This window comes from Plecotus auritus (genome assembly GCF_963455305.1).
Source record: "Plecotus auritus genome assembly, chromosome: 7".
Taxonomy (NCBI): Eukaryota; Metazoa; Chordata; class Mammalia; order Chiroptera; family Vespertilionidae; genus Plecotus; species Plecotus auritus.
Window position 1 is genome coordinate 2,544,167 of NC_137774.1, and position 17,248 is coordinate 2,561,414.

General features: G+C 61.6%; 1 protein-coding gene across 5 annotated transcripts in view; it reads right to left on the reverse strand.

The window, feature by feature from the left end:
- Positions 1–3,829: 3,829 nt before the first annotated feature.
- The window catches only part of SEPTIN9 (septin 9), a 79,359-nt gene continuing 65,940 nt past the window's right edge, over positions 3,830–17,248 (reverse strand). For all 5 annotated transcript variants that reach the window (XM_080677727.1, XM_080677730.1, XM_080677729.1 and 2 more), the window contains 9 exons: positions 10,288–10,479; positions 9,174–9,305; positions 8,736–8,817; positions 8,340–8,477; positions 7,920–8,037; positions 7,637–7,732; positions 7,334–7,430; positions 5,831–5,882; positions 3,830–5,633 (listed from right to left, as the gene is read on the reverse strand). In XM_080677727.1, the coding sequence (XP_080533853.1) occupies positions 5,504–5,633; positions 5,831–5,882; positions 7,334–7,430; positions 7,637–7,732; positions 7,920–8,037; positions 8,340–8,477; positions 8,736–8,817; positions 9,174–9,305; positions 10,288–10,479 (1,037 nt within the window). In that variant the 3' untranslated portion in view covers positions 3,830–5,503. The remainder of the gene's footprint in view (positions 5,634–5,830; positions 5,883–7,333; positions 7,431–7,636; positions 7,733–7,919; positions 8,038–8,339; positions 8,478–8,735; positions 8,818–9,173; positions 9,306–10,287; positions 10,480–17,248) is intronic.

Here is a 17,248-nt window from a genome sequence, read left to right on the forward strand (position 1 = left end):
CTGTTCTTCCTTATTTTCACCATTCGCAGCTGCAACACCTCCAGCTCCAAGAGCACGTGCCTCGCCCTTGAGAATTGCCTCTCACCTCTGCACACTGGGGGTCTCCTGTTCTGTAGTTCTCACCCTCCACACGCCGGTTCACACCCTCAGTGCCTCCTGACAGGCCAGCTGTGCTCAGGCGTGTACCACCTTCCTTTTGCATATACACACACATGACGTTTTTCATGCTGGCCTCTTCTCTCCGAGCACCTGACCCACCGGCGGTGGTGAAGTGAATCAAAGCCCAGACCCAACCCACCTGCATGTCTCAGCTACTCAGCCCCTCCCGTGCATGGCCCAATGGAGGAGGGAGCATGTTTTTCCAAGAGAAATGTATTTATATGACACACCACTGTTTTCCTACACACAATATTTGAAGTGAATAAAATCATTGTAAGACATGCAAAGCAGGAAAATGGGACCCATAGTCAAGAGAAAAATCATCACTAGAAGCAGACCCACAGATGGCTGAGACATCGGAATTATGAGACAAGGACTGTAAGTCTAATAAAGGCATTAAAGGATCTAGTGGGGAAGGCAGGCAGCACGTGTGAACGGGCCTGGACAGCAGAATGCGGCAGAAGGGGCCGCACAGCGCTCAGCTGCTTCGATGTCAGCTCTGCCCTCAACCTTCTGGTTAGTTTTTGTTCCTTTTGGTTCCAGGGCAGAGGAGCAGGATGAGGCTAAAGCAGAATCTTTTTCTTCCTTTTAGCTTTAGGATGTTGGTGATGATGCTGGTGGTGATGATGGTGGTGGTGATGGGGATGATGATGGTGGTGGTGGTGGGGATGGTGATGATGATGGGGATGGGGGATGGTGATGATGCTGGTGGTGATGATGGTAGTGGTGATGGGGATGATGATGGTGGTGGTGGTGGGGATGACAGTGGTGATGGGGATGATGATGGTGATGGGGATGGTGATGATGATGGGGATGGGGGATGGTGGTGGTGGTGGTGGTGGTGATGGTGATGATGATGGTGGTAATGATAGTGGTAATGACAGTGATGGTGGTGGTGGTGGGGATGATGATGGTGATGGGGATGATGATGGTGGTGATGGTGATGGTGATGATGATGGTGGTAATGATAGTGGTAATGACGGTGGTGATGGTGGTGGGGATGGTGATGATGATGGTGGTGGTGGGGATGGTGATGATGATGGTGATGGTGATGATGGTGGTGATGGGGATGATGGTGATGGGGATGATGATGATGATGGTGGTAGTGATGGTGATGATGATAGTGGTGGTGGTGATGGGGATGATGGTGGTGGTGGGGATGGTGATGATGATGGTGATGGTGATGATGGTGGTGATGGGGATGATGGTGATGGGGATGATGATGATGATGGTGGTAGTGATGGTGATGATGATAGTGGTGGTGGTGATGGGGATGATGGTGGTGGTGGGGATGGTGATGATGATGGTGATGGTGATGATGGTGGTGATGGGGATGATGGTGATGGGGATGATGATGATGATGGTGGTAGTGATGGTGATGATGATAGTGGTGGTGGTGATGGGGATGATGGTGGTGGTGGGGATGGTGATGATGATGGTGATGGTGATGATGGTGGTGATGGGGATGATGGTGATGATGGTGGTAGTGATGGTGATGATGATAGTGGTGGTGGTGATGGGGATGATGGTGGTGGTGGGGATGGTGATGATGATGGTGATGGTGATGATGGTGGTGATGGGGATGATGGTGATGATGGTGGAACTGTCATTACTCACCAGATGTGACTGTAAGTGCTTCACGGGAGCCCAGTCATTTACTCACAACAGCCCCGTGCGTTAGGTAGTTTACCATCACTTTACATGTGGAGAAACTGAGGCAGGGAACTACGTAAGTCACCCAGCTGATAAGTGGAAGGCCCGGATTCACTGCCCTTTGATGAACTGACTCACTATGAGCAAATGAAACTGGATTCACTGCCCTTTGATGATCTTGGCAAATGAACCTGGTCAACGGGGGAGGGGGGGCCGCGAGCAGGGAGGGCATGCACTCCCTAGAGAGCATCGGCCTTTAGGAAAATCAAGGCCAGGTGAGAAGACTCAGGGGCCTGGAGCCGAGGTGCCCTGCCCTCCTCGCGCCTCCTCCGTGAGCGTAAGTGCCGAGGTTTGCGCATGCTCCGGGCGCTGGTCTCCAGCCACGCCGACGCGGAAGGCCGCTCTGCTTTTCATTACCGGCTTTCGCAACGTTGGGCGGCACAACCCTGGCTGTGATCCCTGCCAGCGTGGCAGCAGAGGGCACATCGCATGGCTTGTCTGGGGACAGTTGCAATGTTGGCATCCTCTGCCCTCATCCCCCAGGGCCCGTCCCCAAACTCAGGGCCGGGCTGTGAGGGCCCCGTGCATCCCCCATACTGTGTGCCTTGGGGTCATGCACGTGTATCGGAGTCTCACGTGTGCACACCCCACTCTGACACCCAACACAGCCCTTCCTGGGACAGACTCTGATGAAGTTACTCATGGGGAGATGGAGAGGCTCGGGGGGGGGGGGGGGGGATGGGGAGAGGCAACGTGCAGCGGCTCCCTCGCATGACAACTCTCCAGTAATTTAGTTTTTGAGTCAAGATGGTTCCCGGCCCGCGTGTGGGCAGCCTTACTTACTTACACTCTTTTTTTTTAAAATATATTTTATTGATTTTTTACAGAGAGGAAGGGAGAGGGATAGAGAGTTAGAAACATCGATGAAAGAGAAACATCGACCAGCTGCCTCCTGCACACCTCCTACTGGGGATGTGCCCGCAACCAAGGTACATGCCCTTGACGGGAATCGAACCTGGGACCCTTCAGTCTGCAGGCTGACACTCTATCCACTGAGCCAAACTGGTTTTGGCTACTTACTTATACTCTTGATTCGCATTCATCACAGCACCTTCTCCAGCCAGGAGGGAAGACGCCTTTCCCGAGGGGCTCGGTTCCCCAGCAACTTCTCTGAGGCCCTAGAGAAGTCGCTGTTGGGCAGCTGGACAAGGCTCCCAACCCCAGGAGGGCTGCCCGGGGGCCAGAGGCCTGGTGTCCCCTGAAGCCAGCCTGACTGCCAGCAAACAAGGCCTGGCAGCGGGCAGGGGAGTCGGGCTTGGGCCAGCCGAGGGACCAGGGGCAGGAATGGGGCAGAGCCCGTGGCTCTATTTCCTCTGGCTGTTTGGACCCTGCGGCCCAGCCGGGAGCCCCAGGCCCAGGGACCAGTCTGCCCAGCGCAGGTGCAGAGAAAGGCAGTGGGGCAGCCCCTGGATGCCATCTCCCGGGAGCCCAGTTCTCCCGGAACACGACATTGGCACAAAGTCATTGCCGAACGCCGGCCAGTTCCCGGGCTTCACGTTGGAAGAACAACTTCTTTCTGAGGACGCACGAGCAAACACCTCCCGCTCCTCCCTGTGAGGCCTTTCAAAGGCTCCTTAACCTTAAATAGGGTTGCTGGGCGCTCTTTTTTTTTTTTTTTTAATGTATTTTTAGTGATTTCAGAGAGGGAGAGGGAGAGGGAGAGAGACACGTCAATAGTGAGAGAATCACTGATCAGCTGCCCCACACTGGGCATGGAGCCTGCAACCTGGGCATGTGCCCTGACCTCGGGTTCCTAGGTGGACCCTGAACCAATGGGTCCACCCCGCCGGCTGGCCGGGCTGCTGCTCGCTCTTCCGTCACCCCCACAAACGAGCGCTTCTAAGTCCCCGAAGGAGCCAAGAGCTCCCGGCACCGCGCACGCGCACTGCTCCCCGCACCGCACCCTGAGCCCGCGCCCCGCCGGTCGGGGAAGGACCGCACCCCGGAGCCTCCCAGGTTTGCATTTGGAACATTTATTTCAGGAAATACATTTCCAACACTTTATTTATACAAAAAGACACGGATTCTCAGGAGGCACCTAGCAAAGGCCACTGTGGAGCACATCCCAGTGAAGGAAGGGCTGGACTCTGGGCCGGAGGAGGGAAGCGGAGGCGTCCGGGCGGGGCTGCGGCGCCCCCAGCGGCTGGAGGCCGGCGGGGCGCGCCCGGGGAGGCGCCCCACGTCCAGCTCTGACACTGGAAACGGACACGTCCTTCAACATCGTGGTTTTGGCAAAAACATGGCAAGTCGGCAAGTAAACTGTTTCACCGAGGGGGTCCTTCCTCTGGTGGGTGGGGAGCAAACGCGCGCAGGCGCACACACCAGGGCACGCGGGCAGCCGGGGTCTGTCTGCACCCCACTTCCCCCGCTGCACCCCTGGGGTCTGCAGGCGGCCCCGCACCCATCCAGAGGCAGGAAGCAGCCCGCTGCGCATGTATGGGCAGTCCCTGCTGGTCCCCTTGTGGAGAGAGGTTGGGGGAGCCTGGGGGTCACTGGGCCGTGATGATGGGAAATCCTGGCCTTTCCCCTTGGGGGGGGGGGGTCTTTACAATGGGCCCTGGAGTCCCGGCCCCAGGCACACTCAGGGCAACAGAAAGTCAAGGTCTCCCACCTCCCAGCCAGCAAGGGCTTGGCCAGGAGGGCTGAGCCGGCATCTGGGGTGGCCTAGGCCTTCACGTAACCAGAGCATCTGGGCCACATAGCTGTCCAGACAGACAGACAGACAGGCCTAAGCACACTTGCTCAGTCACACAGGCCGGGGGGGGGGGGGGGCGGGGGGGGGGACCAAGGCCACTCGGGCCACTGAACAGCCAGCCACGGCCCAGAGGCCCCTTCCTCGGGCACCGGCCAGCACTTCCTCACTCAACTCCCCACCAGACTCACTTGCTTGACCTTCCTAAAATTGGGGGGAGGGGTGTGTGTGCATCTTTTCTTCCTTTGAATCCTCAATCAAACCCCAGCCAGAGGGGGACGACAGGGGCACCACAGGGCGACGAGGACACACCTCCCTCTCCAACCGGTCTCCGTTCCCGTCCGAGGGGACGGCGGGCGCGCGGGCTCGAGTGGGCGCGGAGTAAAGGCACTTCCTGCTCCAGAACGGGCTCGCAGGTGGGCGGGCGGGCGGCAGCCAACAGGCTCGCCACGTCTAAGCAATTGGCAACTTGCATCTCATGGAATTAACTAGTCTCCCCGTAGGGGCACAGGGGTTAGGGGGGCTCTCTGAGTTATGTGGTCTGAGTTATGGCCCACGCCATGTAAGAGGGGGGAGGCAGGAAGGGGCTCCAGGTCCCCCAGCGGGCTCCATCCCTCCTGGGCCCACCCCCGGCATGCTCCAGGGGCTGAGACAGTGGGGGGCATGGGGGTGGGGGGGGACCAAGAGCAAGAGCAGGAGGCCTGGGGTCCAGCCTCCCTGGACCTCAGGGACAGCCAGGGCGCCGGCCTCCACTCGCGGCCCCCACGGGTGGGCCAGGAACAAGCATACTCGGGGCACCGGCTGTCTGTCCTGGCGTTGTGGGGAGAGGCGGAGAGTGATGCCGAATGGAGGGAGGGATATAAAATGAACGGGGCGAGGGGTGGGCTGGGGCTGGAGACGGGGGGTCGGGGAGGGGCTGGGGGGCTGGGTCGGCGGCGTCTACATCTCCTGGGCCCCCGGCTCCTGGTCCTCCACGCCGTTGGCCATGTTGCTCTCGTGCAGGCGCTTCACGCGGTAGGCCTCGAAGTGGATGCTGCTGGTGATGTCCTTGATGTTCTGCATGTGCGTCCTGGCGCAGGGAGAGGCCAGGTGGCAGGGGCAGGGGCAGGTGCTGAGCCTGGCCGCCCCCCCCCCTCACGCCCCGGCCTGGACTCCCGTCGCCGCCCTCCCCACCCCCAACCCCAATGCTCGGCTGCCCCAGCGGGTGATGAGCCCCCTCGCCCACCGCCCACACCCCGATTTGGGTTCCCCCACCCCAGGTCTCACCTGATGAGGAGGTCCCGCAGGTAAGCAAACTCACAGTGCATGATGTTCTCAACTGAGGAGGGAAGACGGAGGGGCTTTAACGCTGCTCGAAGCCCCTCCCCCAGCCCTGCCCCGTCCCTCCCCCAGCAGCTCGGGTGCCCAGAGGAACCCCGGGCGGGTGGGCAGGGGAGAGAGGGAGTCACTGCTCCACAGGTGAGCCCTGGCACCTCACAGGCACCTGGCGCTGCGGATACCGGGGTGACAGGACTGGCCAGGCTCCTGCTCCCCAGAAGGTTCTGGAAGAGCAAGAAGATGGCATAGGAACCAGGCTAAGAAACAGCAAGACGGAGACTCTCTGACCCTCCGTTTCCTCCTCCGGAAAACGGGGAGCAAAACACCGCCCACCTCTCAGGGACGTGAGAGGATGAAGTGAGCTGTCTGGGTGCCTCACGCCCGCCTTCCTCCTGAAAACACTCTGGGCGCTTTTCAAGGGAGGACGGGTAAATGCCCCGATGGCGGGGTGGGGGGGGGGGCGGGGAACAGGCTCAGTAGGGGGGCGCACAAGAATGAGGCACAGCACTTCACCCGCTGGCCCAGGGCGAGCACAGCGCGGGTGTTCCCAGGGGGCTCCGGAAGCTGCTGGGTCGCAGGCACCGCCACCCCAACACCCCCCAGTCCCGGAGCTGCTTCCCGAGGACCCTCCGTGTGAGCTGGCACCACAGGGGCACAGCGACAGGAAACCAGCCTTGCTCTGCAAGCCTCCCCTCCAGCTGCCTGCGGGGCCGAGCTGACCACCAGGGGGCAGCAGAGGCTGTCAATCACCGCGCTGCCTCCCGGCCCCTCCCATGTCCCCACTGCCCTGGTCTTATCTCAAAGGTCCCCCCACCCCCCCAACAAACATGCCTCCATAAAAAGGTCCCTAAACAGCAAGATCTCAGGAAGAGAGGAGGTGAAAGAGGAGGGGCCAGGGCAGGGCAGAGGCTGCCTGAGAGGGACAGGGAGGTGAGCGGCCCTCGGGTCACCTCCAGGGTCAAGACCCCTGGACAAGGGAGGAGCTGAAGGCGATCCAGGCCGCAGGGCAGACGTGGAAAACACCCAGCCTGCACCCCACCGCCAGCACCTCCGTGGGCACCCCAGAAAGGCCACGCGCCTCTGCACCCTTCTGCCAGCCTCTCTCCGGCAGCTGCCAGGGCGGGAGGCCACGTGCATCCCAGAGACGGGCAGGGTGTCGGCCTCTGCGAGGGGCAGACACGGCCACAGGGCGGGCGCCGCAGGGCTGAGTGACGACCCCTGTGCAGGGACCCCTCAATGCCCAGCCTTTCCTCGCTGGTGCTTCCCGTCCGGGGGAGGTCCCGGGAGGCCCGGCTCTAGCAGCTCACGGCTGCTTGCCCCCCTTGTCTCCCCAGGGAGCCCCTCTGGTGGCCGGCCTGGGGGCAACGCAAGGGCTGAGGTTCCGAGAGCCCAGCTCCGGCCCGGTTGGCCGCTCTGTTTTGCTGCTTGTCCAGGGGCCCCAGTGGCAGTTACCTTCGATGGTGCCCCATTTGGTTTTCCTGCCGAGGATCCTCTTCCCGTTCACTTGGTACTCGTGGTCACTGCCCACCACGGCGAACGGGATCATCTCCTGGGGGAGCGGCAGGGCACGGTCACACGTGGGCCCCGAAAGAGCCGCCCTGAGCCGGGGCCACCAGCCCAGAGAGGGCGTTCTCAGGGCTCAAGGCCATCCCCCCCTCCCCCCCCCCCCGTTTTCCTTAGACCTGGATGGGCAGGGGCCCGCCCACACCACCCCCCCCCCCCCCCGCAGGCGCAGCGTCCAGGGCCGTCACTCACTCGGAACTTCTCGTTCACCAGCCGGTCCTCCGCATCCTCGTCAAACTCCTTCTGGGGGTACACGTCGATGCCATTGGACAGCAGGTCGGCGGTGATCTGGGGGTTCAGGGGGGAGAGGTGTGGGCACAATCCATGGGGCAAGCTGGCCCTGCCCCACAGTATCTGCCTTTGCCATGACCTCGGAGTGGAGGAGGAGCAGCTGTAGGCCTGCCTGCCAGGAGACCTGTGGCTGCCCGAGGGGGAGGACGGGGGGGTGGGGGGAGGACGGGGAGTGGAGCCCTACCCGCTGTTTGAAGTAGACTCTCTCCTCCAGGGTCAGCGTGTCGGCCTTGGCGATGACCGGCACGATGTTGACCACTTTGCTCAGGCGCTTCATGAACTCGATGTCCAGGGGCCTGAGGCTGCAAGGGAACAAGGTGGATGGGAGTGTGGTCAATGGACCTGGGACAGGAGTGAGGGAGGGCCACCCGCCTCCGGCCTGGATGGAGCTCGGGGAGCGTCCCAGCCCCAGGCCCAGCCCCAGGCCCAGCCCCAGCCTCAGGCCCAGCCCCAGGCCCAGCCCCAGCCCCAGCCTCAGGCCCAGGCCCAGCCCCAGCCCCAGCCCCAGGCCCAGCCCCAGCCCCAGCCCCAGGCCCAGCCCCAGCCCCAGGCCCAGCCCCAGCCCCAGGCCCAGCCCCAGGCCCAGCCCCAGCCCCACACGTACGAGTGGCCGGTGGCCGGGATGAAGTACAGGCAGCAGTGCACGCGTGTGTCAGGGATGCGCTTCTTGCGGTTGATGTTCACCTCCTCCTGCAGGTACTTCTCGTACTGGTCGTTGATGAACTTCATGATGGGCTGCCAGCTGCGGGGGGGCAAAGGGGTGTCAGCCTCAGGCTCCTCTCGCCCCAGCTCGGGGCAGCTCCCACGGCAGGTCACCCACTCCCAGGGCCCAGCCTGGTCCCCGGTACACGTGACTTTCTGAGCAGGGACCACAGCCTCACCTTAGACTTGACCTCAGGGCGGGTGGGGGAAGGGCAGAACCTGGGACCCCCCCCCCCCCCGGGGTTTAGCAGCAGCCTGGAGGAGCCCCACCCCCGCAGGCCCTGCCCGCCCCCCTCACCAGTTCTCATTGTTGATGTGGTCCCCGAAGCCCGGCGTGTCGATGACCGTCAGCTTCATGCGGACGCCCTTCTCCTCGATGTCTGTGAGGATACAGCACCGAGCTCAGCGGCTGCTGGGCTGGCCAGCCCCCCCCCCAAAACGAGGCCTACGTGGGGCACCCCAGGGTGACCCGTGATGACACCCCAGGCTATACCGGCGACACGAGAGCCTGCAGATGTCCAGCAGGCCCTGGGCATTCATCCACCTGGAGGCCCCGCCCACGGTCTCTGGTGGAAACCGTACCTCTGAGTCGGGCCTGACTGGGACCACGGGGTCCCGAGAGCCCGCCCTCACCCCGACCCAGAGTTAACGAGACGGAGGAACTGCGCAGGTGCCAGTGCAGGGGCCGGGGCCTGGCTTCAGGGGGGAGGGAGACGTGACCGGCCCCGCCGCTAACCGTGCGTGATGGACTTGATCTCGATGGTCTTGGGGATGCGCTCCTCTGAGCTGGGCGGCTGCACTGACTTCCGGCTGATTTTGGATTTGAAGAGGGTGTTGATCAAGGTGGACTTCCCCAAGCCGCTCTGCCCTGCGGGGAGAATGGGCCGCCGGCCGGCATCCGGTCAGGGGGTTCGCAGGCACCCCGCGACTCCGCAATGTCTAGGCATCACCCCAGCACCCCTCCGTGGGGGCTCTGGTCAGGGAGAGCCAGGCGGCAGTCAAGCGCCCCCAGCGCGTGGTTGGACCCCCGCCTCTGACCACCCACCCCTGCGGGTCCCGCGCTCCCTCCCGAGAAGGGCGGAGACGCAGAGCACGTGAGGCTCAGGGGAAAAGCTCCCCGAGCCCCCAGCCCAGGACCCAGAGGGCCGCCTCCCGGAGGAGGGAGGTCTGTGAACCGGCCACGGCCAGCCGCCCACGCTGCCGGGCTCCGGGTCATCTAGGGCCGTGGTCAGCAAACTGCGGCTCGTGAGCCACATGTGGCTCTTTGACCCCTTGGGTGTGGCTCTTCCACAAAATACCACGGCCTGGGCGAGTCTATTTTGAAGAAGTGGCGTTAGAAGAAGTTTAAGTTTAAAAAATTTGGCTCTCCAAAGAAATTTCAATCGTTGTACTGTTGACATTTGGCTCTGTTGACGAATGAGTTTGCCGACAACTGATCTAGGGTAAAGGGCTGGCGGGCTCAGCATGCAGCCATGACCGCCAGCCCCGGCGAAAGGTCACCGGGTCACTTCCTCCTGGTGCCCAAGGCCTGGGCCTGCTGGGTGTGGGGTCAGCCCTGTGGGACCGAAGGCCAGGGCTCGAGTGGGAGTCAGGGGACACGGCGGCAGAAGCTGAACAGGGGAGGCCGCTGGTCAGAGCCAGCCAGCTCTCCCGGGGCTCCAAATGGGGGGCCGTGGCCGCTCCGAGGAGCTGGAACCCTCAGACTGGCACACGGGTGCACGTTACAGGGCCCCCTGCACCCCGTCCCGCAGGCCAGGGCAGTGGCCCCACGTTCCAGAGAGAGGGCCGGGCCGGGGCTGGCGTGAGTGCTGGCCCACGGAGCCGAGCCGGCCGCCCGGGGTGGGACTCACCGACCACCATGATGTTGAACTCGAAGCCCTGCTTCATGGCCTTCCTGCGCATCTGCTCCAGGATGGAGTCGATGCCCACGTAGCCGAAGTCCACGGGGGCCTTCTCATTCCGCGGCGCGGGTGCCGGCTTGAGCGCGGCGTCTCTGGGGGTGTCAGCCATGTCGCCAGCGCAGCCGGGAGCTGCCTCGGTGGCTGCGGAAAGAAGGGCAGAGGCGTTAGGGGTGACCGGTCACCCGCAGGTGCCCCCAAGCCCCTACATCCTCGGGCAGCTCCAACCATCGGCTCCATTTCTCAGATGGAGAAACTGAGGCTCAGCTGCCCCCGAGACCCCCAAGGAAAACCTGGCCCTGAAGCCCTCGTCACGGTGCCACAGGAGAGGCACCCACTGTTGGCAGCCACGCAGGTGGCCTGGCCCGCAGGGCGCCACCCGGACCCTCAGACCTGTCTCCACGTCCATCTCCTCTCTGCCCGCCGCCCCGCCTACCTGCTCATCACCTGAGCTCACCCCGGAGACCCGAGAGCAGGGGTCCTCAAACTATGGCCCGCGGGCCACATGCGGCCCGCCCAGGACATGTATCCGGCCCGCCGGGTGCCACTGCCTGTCCTGCTCAGCAGCCGACGCGTCCCGGGCCCGCAGTGCGCATAGGAATTTGTTCATAGTTTTTTTTTTAACTATAGTCCGGCCCTCCAACGGTCTGAGGGACAGGGAACTGGCCCCCTGTTTAAAAAGTTTGAGGACCCCTGCCCGAGAGGGCAGCGAGAGCCCAGGGGGGGCTCCATCCCCTCCCCCTGCCCGGACGAGGCCTCGGGCCCTCAGGTCCAGCCGCTGGGCCAGGAGCGGGCAGCCTCGTGGAAATGGAGGGAGGGACCACTGGTCTGCCTGCCACTCCCGGTGCCCCGACAGCCTGGGGCCGGCAGGAGTGCCCTTTGGAGGTAGAGCCACGCTCCCCCTCCTCCTGCCACGTCCAGCCATTCTGGGGCAGGCAGCTCCCCCCACAGCCCCTGCCGCCCCTGGACTGGACCCCAGTGGCCACCCTCTCTCTGAGCCCAGCACCGAGTGCCCCCGCCCGCGGCCAGGAGGAGGAGGAGGAGGAGGAGGAGGTTCTGCTTCTGGGGCAGCGGCCAGGCAGGCAGGTGGGGCTGAGCTTCTCAAAATAACTCCCGCTCTGCGGTCTGCCAGTCAGATCCTCTTCCTTCCCACAGCCCCTCCCCTCTGCCCCACCCACATGCCCGGGTCAGAGGCTGGGGCTGGGTGCCCACTGGGGATGTGAGGTACGTGTCCAGTTCGGGTTCCCCACCAGGGTCTGTGTCTCGGGGCGCCACCCCCCCACTTCCCTCAGCCAGCCCCCCGCTGCCCTTGTGGCCTCTGCCAGGGTGGGCCAGCAGCCCGCAGCCATGCCCTCCGGCCACCCACTCCTCGCCAGCCCCAGGAGCCCAGGATGGGTGCCAGGCCGGTGCCCAGTTTTCCGTAAACTGCGTTTCCACTTCCTGATGCGATAACCCACCCTCCCCCCACGCTGTGCATCCTCAGCGACCCCCTCCCCTCGCAGCGGATGCCAACGGCCCCACACGCTGTGACGGGGCCCTGGGGAGCTGAGGTCAGGGCCGGGCCCTCCCCCGCACCCGGGCTGCACGGGGCCGCAGAGGCAGGAGGGTGACAAGGGCCGCGGGTGGACCGGTTCCAGAAACCTGGCCGTGGGCGGTTTATCTAGGAGTGAGGCTCACACGTCCCTGCTTCACCAGAATTCCCACTTCCGGGGACTGAGGGATGAGAAATGAACTCGATGCACATGAAAGGCCAGGACCCCCAGGGTCCACGCTGCCCACCCAGCCCAGGGCAGGGCCCCCCAGGCCCCGGGGGAGGGGAGGCCGAACCCTCGCCAGGGGCCTCCTCCTGCCACCGGGCCAGCTCTCCCAGCCCCGCACCTTTACGCAAACAAAGACCAGAGCTGCCCCTGGCCGCGTGCGGCTTTGGGGTTGCAGCCTGGAGACAGAGCGGGGGGGCCCTGTCTTATGGGGCGGCTGCTCCGCCCCGCCCACGTGACTGGAAATTGCTTCCATCTGTCTGTGGGCCTGGGAGCCATTCTCCACCCCACCCCCACATGTCCCTCCCCCCCTCCTCCTCCCTGCAGTACTGGGGGCGGGGGAGGGGGGCCTGAACCCTCCCTTCCCTGCATGTCCCCCGGAGCAGGGCTCCGCCATCCACGCCAGAAACCTGGACCAAGCACACCCCCTGGCCCCCAGGCCCTGATGGAGAAATAGGATCTCAGCCAGCCACTGCACAGGTCGGGTGGGGGGGGGGGTCCGCTCCTGCCTCCACGGGGAGCCCCTGGTGAGCCCCTCGGTTCTGCCCACCCCGATGGCCAGCAGGCACAGTGACCCGAGTGCTCCTCCCCCTGCCTGCCTCGGGGCAAACCGTGGGGTCTGGCCCCGGGGCCCCCACGGGAATAAGCGGAGCCCAGAAGGCAGACTCGCCCAGACCGGCTGTGAGGCCTTCTCCCCAACACCAGCGGTGCAGGGGGCAGGGCCCCAGGCGCCCCAGCTGGAAGGGACAGAGAGACCAGCCTTCCCTTCAGCGATGAAAAGCCCTCGGCCTCACTGTCCAATGTGGTGGCCACATGGGAGTTTTTTAAAAAATTGTGGTAAACTACCCATAACGGTAAAGCTTACCTCTTAACCATGATTGGCCTTGGGCACGTTCACATTGTGGTGTAGCCGGCTCCACCAACATCTCCTGAACTTCTTCATCTTCCCAAACCAGACTGTGTCCCCATTAAACACACCCTCCCCGCCCTCCTCCTGCCCCCGACCACCTCCCTCCTCCTTTCGGTCCCTGTGAATCTGCCATCTAGGTGCCGCACAGCAGCAGAACCTGCGTCCTTCCTGGTGAGGTCTGAGCGACCGGGCCGGCATGGCTCAGCGCTGTCTGTCCGTCACGCCGCCGCTGCCTCCTGGAAACCCCGCTCCCCGCGGGCAGCAAGCCCAGAAGTGGACGGGCGGGGTCACACGGCCGTAGCACCTTGAACTTTTTGAGACACTGACCACTATCATCACACGTGACTTCCGAGTACCGGAAAGGCAGCGCGCCCCACCGAAGCACGGAAATCTTCACTCCATTCTCACGAATCCAGTTAAATCGCTGCAGGTGGGACGCGGGCACACAGCCCAGAATTCCAGGCCAATCCGCAACTCCTTTTGCAAACCGGGAAACTGAGGCCCCCAGAGCGATTTCGTTTCTGAAAGGCCATTGGAATGGGTCGGGCCACCATGAGGCCTTCTCTGAATGGAACCCGGTAATTGCACACTCACTCCCGTGATATTTGATTAGTGTCTGGCTGTGTCCCTGCTACAGACTGTGAGCTCGGGGGGAGGGGCACGCAGCGGCCTCTGGAGCCCTAGGGTGAGGGGACACTCGATCAAGACTCGTGGAATGAATGGGGCCCTAAGAGTCTCCCCCGGGGGGTGGTGATGGGAAGGGGCGAGGGCTCGGCCACCCCAGCTGGCCTGCAGCCCCCTTCAGACCTGTGTCCCCACCTCCCCCAGGGACCCCTGCCTGGAACCGGGGCCTCGCTCTTTCCCAAGACCCTGCCGCCTGACGGTTCTTGGTTTACACCCAGATTTCATCAAACGTTATTAATAGGAAAGGGAAGTTCTTCGCGGAGAAATGAGAGGTTTCACATTCACGTCCAAGATCGCCACACCCTCGTCAACAAACAGAGCAAGCAGCAGCCCCGTTTTTTCTCCGTGGACAACTCGAGCTCAGGGAAGTTAAGTCACGTATCCGAGGTCACACAGCACCTCCTGCCTCTTCTCACTGCTCCTGGCTGCTATGAACCCAGCGTGGGAAAGCCCTTGGGAAGGGGATCTGGAGAGGGCATAAACTGCGCACCCCTGCTTCCCCGTCCTCTCAGGAGAGGGGGCCAGGTCCGCCTCGGGGCTGGGCCCCCGGGGCCGCCTCACGCCTGCTCCCCGGGTCAGCCACCCCCTCCCGGCTCCAGGCCCAAGTGGCCATCCAGGCTGGGGGAGCTTACACACCGGCTCACGCCTTCCTTCCGCCTCCCTCTTTTCCTTCCTGTGGCTACACGTACGCAAGATCCCATTTTGACTATTTTAACCAGGGGTCCTCAAACTACGGCCCGCGGGCCACATGGGGCCCGCCGAGGACATCGATCCTGCCCGCCGGGTGCCGCTGCCTGTCCTGCTTAGCAGCTGACGCGTCCCGGGCCTGCAGTGCGCATAGGAATTTGTTCATAGTTTTTTTTTAAAAACTATAGTCCGGCCCTCCAACGGTCTGAGGGACAGGGAACTGGCCCCCTGTTTAAAAAGTTGAGGACCGCCAAAACCGGTTTGGCTCAGTGGACAGAGCGTCAGCCTGCAGACTGAAAGGTTCCAGGTTCGATTCCAGTCAAGGGCATGTACCTTGGTTGCAGGCACATCCCCAGTAGGAGGTGTGCAAGAGGCAGCTGATCGATGTTTCTCTCTCATCGAAGTTTCTGACTATCACTCTTCCTTCCTCTCTGTAAAAAATCAATAAAATATATTAAAAAAAAAAAAAAGAGATCACACTCTTTGTTTAAAAATAAATAAATAAAAAAAAATAATAATAAAAAAAAGTTGAGGACCCCTGAACCATCGTCCAGTTCGATGCGGGGTCCTGAAGTAAATTCACAGCAGCGCGGCACCATCCCCAGGACCTATTTCCAGGTTGTTTCATTACCCAGGACAGCAACTCTGGGCCCATTAAATACCAAACTCTATGCTCCTTTCTGTCTCTGAATTTGGCCACGGTGTGAACCTCAGGCAGGGAGAATCACACGTATTTGCCCTTTAATGGCTCACGGACTTCACTTCGCTGGGTTTTCCAGGCCTCCTCGTGGTGGAGGGTGCGCCAGCATCCCCTTCCTCTTTCCGGCTGCGTGCTGTGCTGTCCCCCGGCGCGGCCAGGCCACATCTTACCCTCGGTCGCTGTCAGGACACCTGAGCGGGTCCCACCTTCGGGCGGTTCTGAGTAATGCTGCTACGGGCGTGGGTGCACATTGGAGTCCCTGCTTTCAATTCTTTGGGGATCCCCGACGACACAGAACCACCCCTGAAAGTCCATCCTTGCAAACATCAGCCGCGTCCGCAGAACGCACAGGTGGCTCTGCCGGACTCGGCTCTAAGCCAGGGAGGGGCAGCCAGGCAGGCCCTGCAGCACCAGAGAGGCCGAAGGCAGCGCAGGGCCCCACAGCCAAGACCAGAAGGTACTGGACGCTGGTGCAGGGCCGGCTCCAGCCCCTCCGCCCCTCAGGAGATGCGGCCCAGCCAGCAGGAAAGGAATTGCGGGCCAGTGCGTCCCAGGCCTGTGAAGGGACATTCACATTTTACTCTCCATAACCTCTGAGAAAAGGCAGCTGGGACCCAGCCTGGCTGCAGCTCTTCCTCATCAGCTACCAGGCTCAGCGCGGGGTCCCCGATTCCAGGCCCCCGCCACCCCCCCCGCCTCAGGGCCGGCTGCAGCTCTCCCAGGACACCGGTGCTGCTATGGGCAGAGCCCGTCACACCTGCTGCCCCGGCCAAAGCTCCCGGGCAGACCCAAGCGGAACAGATTATGCACATGCCCCATCCTCTTCCTAACACCACCTCCAGGAGGCTGCCCGGTTGAGCTAACATCCCCCAGCTCTCAAAGATGACTCCCCACTTCTGGTGTTTAAGTGGCTGGTGGAGGGAGAAGCTGTTGCTAACCACCGCTGGCTGCATATGCAGGTGCAGGAATGAGAATGAAAGGCACTGGTGCTGGAAACCAGAGAGGGAACCGCCCTGGAAAAAAGATGTTCAAGAAATGGCTATAGCCGAAACCGGTTTGGCTCAGTGGATAGAGCGTCGGCCTGCAGACTAAAGGGTCCCGGGTTTGATTCCGGTCAAGGGCATGTACCTTGGTTGCGGGCACATCCCCATTGGGAGGTGTGCAGGAGGCAGCTGATCGATGCTTCTCTCTCATCAATGTTTCTAACTCTCTATCCCTCTCCCTTCCTCTCTGTAAAAAATCAATAAAATATATTAAAAAAAAAAAAAAAAGAAATGGCTATACACAATAGTGATAGAAAAAGATCCTGGGGTCCTAGTAGACCAGGACCACAAGACCGATTCATTCAACAAATACTCCTTGAGGGCCTACAACAAAGTAAGAAGAGAGAAGACGCTACAGGCTCGCCGTGAGTCTGAATGGAAACAGTGGTAGCACGGAGGAACGCGAAGCCCCACGGACTCAAACACTTATTACCCAGAACTTCCAGACAGGTAGTCCCCTTTCTGCCAGAAACTTCGTCTGGGACACAGTCCAAGACTGTTGTGTGTATGTGTCACGAACCTTTTTTAAAAGCTGTTGCCGAAACCGGTTTGGCTCAGTGGATAGAGCGTCGGCCTGCGGACTGAAGGGTCCCGGGTTCGATTCCGGTCAAGGGCATGTACCTTGGCTGCGGGCACATCCCCAGTGGGGGGTGTGCAGGAGGCAGCTGATCGATGTTTCTCTCTCATCGATGTTTCTAGCTTTCTATCCCTCTCGCTTCCTCTCTGTAAAAATATCAATAAAATATCTTTAAAAAAAAAAAAAAAGCTGTCAAAGGACTCCCTCCCGCAAAACAATATACATCACGGCAGACACCCACCAATCCATTTGGGCAATGTGGGGGGTGGGGTGGTCATCAAAGAACCCCTAAGTCCGTGGAATCTCAATTGGAAAAAAAAAAATAACTTAAGTCTAATGGGAACTTAGAACTTACTTGCGTTGTCTCTTCACTGAACTTTTATCAACAACACACACGAAGGTCAGGGCTCTGTGGCCAGAGAAGGGTGAGGAGAAGTTTAAAATGATCAGATGTGGACAATTCATCGGAGAAGCCGCAGGGGAAGAGGAGGAAAGGCCAGAGGCTGGGCCTGGCTGCTGGGGGTGGGCGTGGCCGCTGGGGTGGGCGGAGCTGCG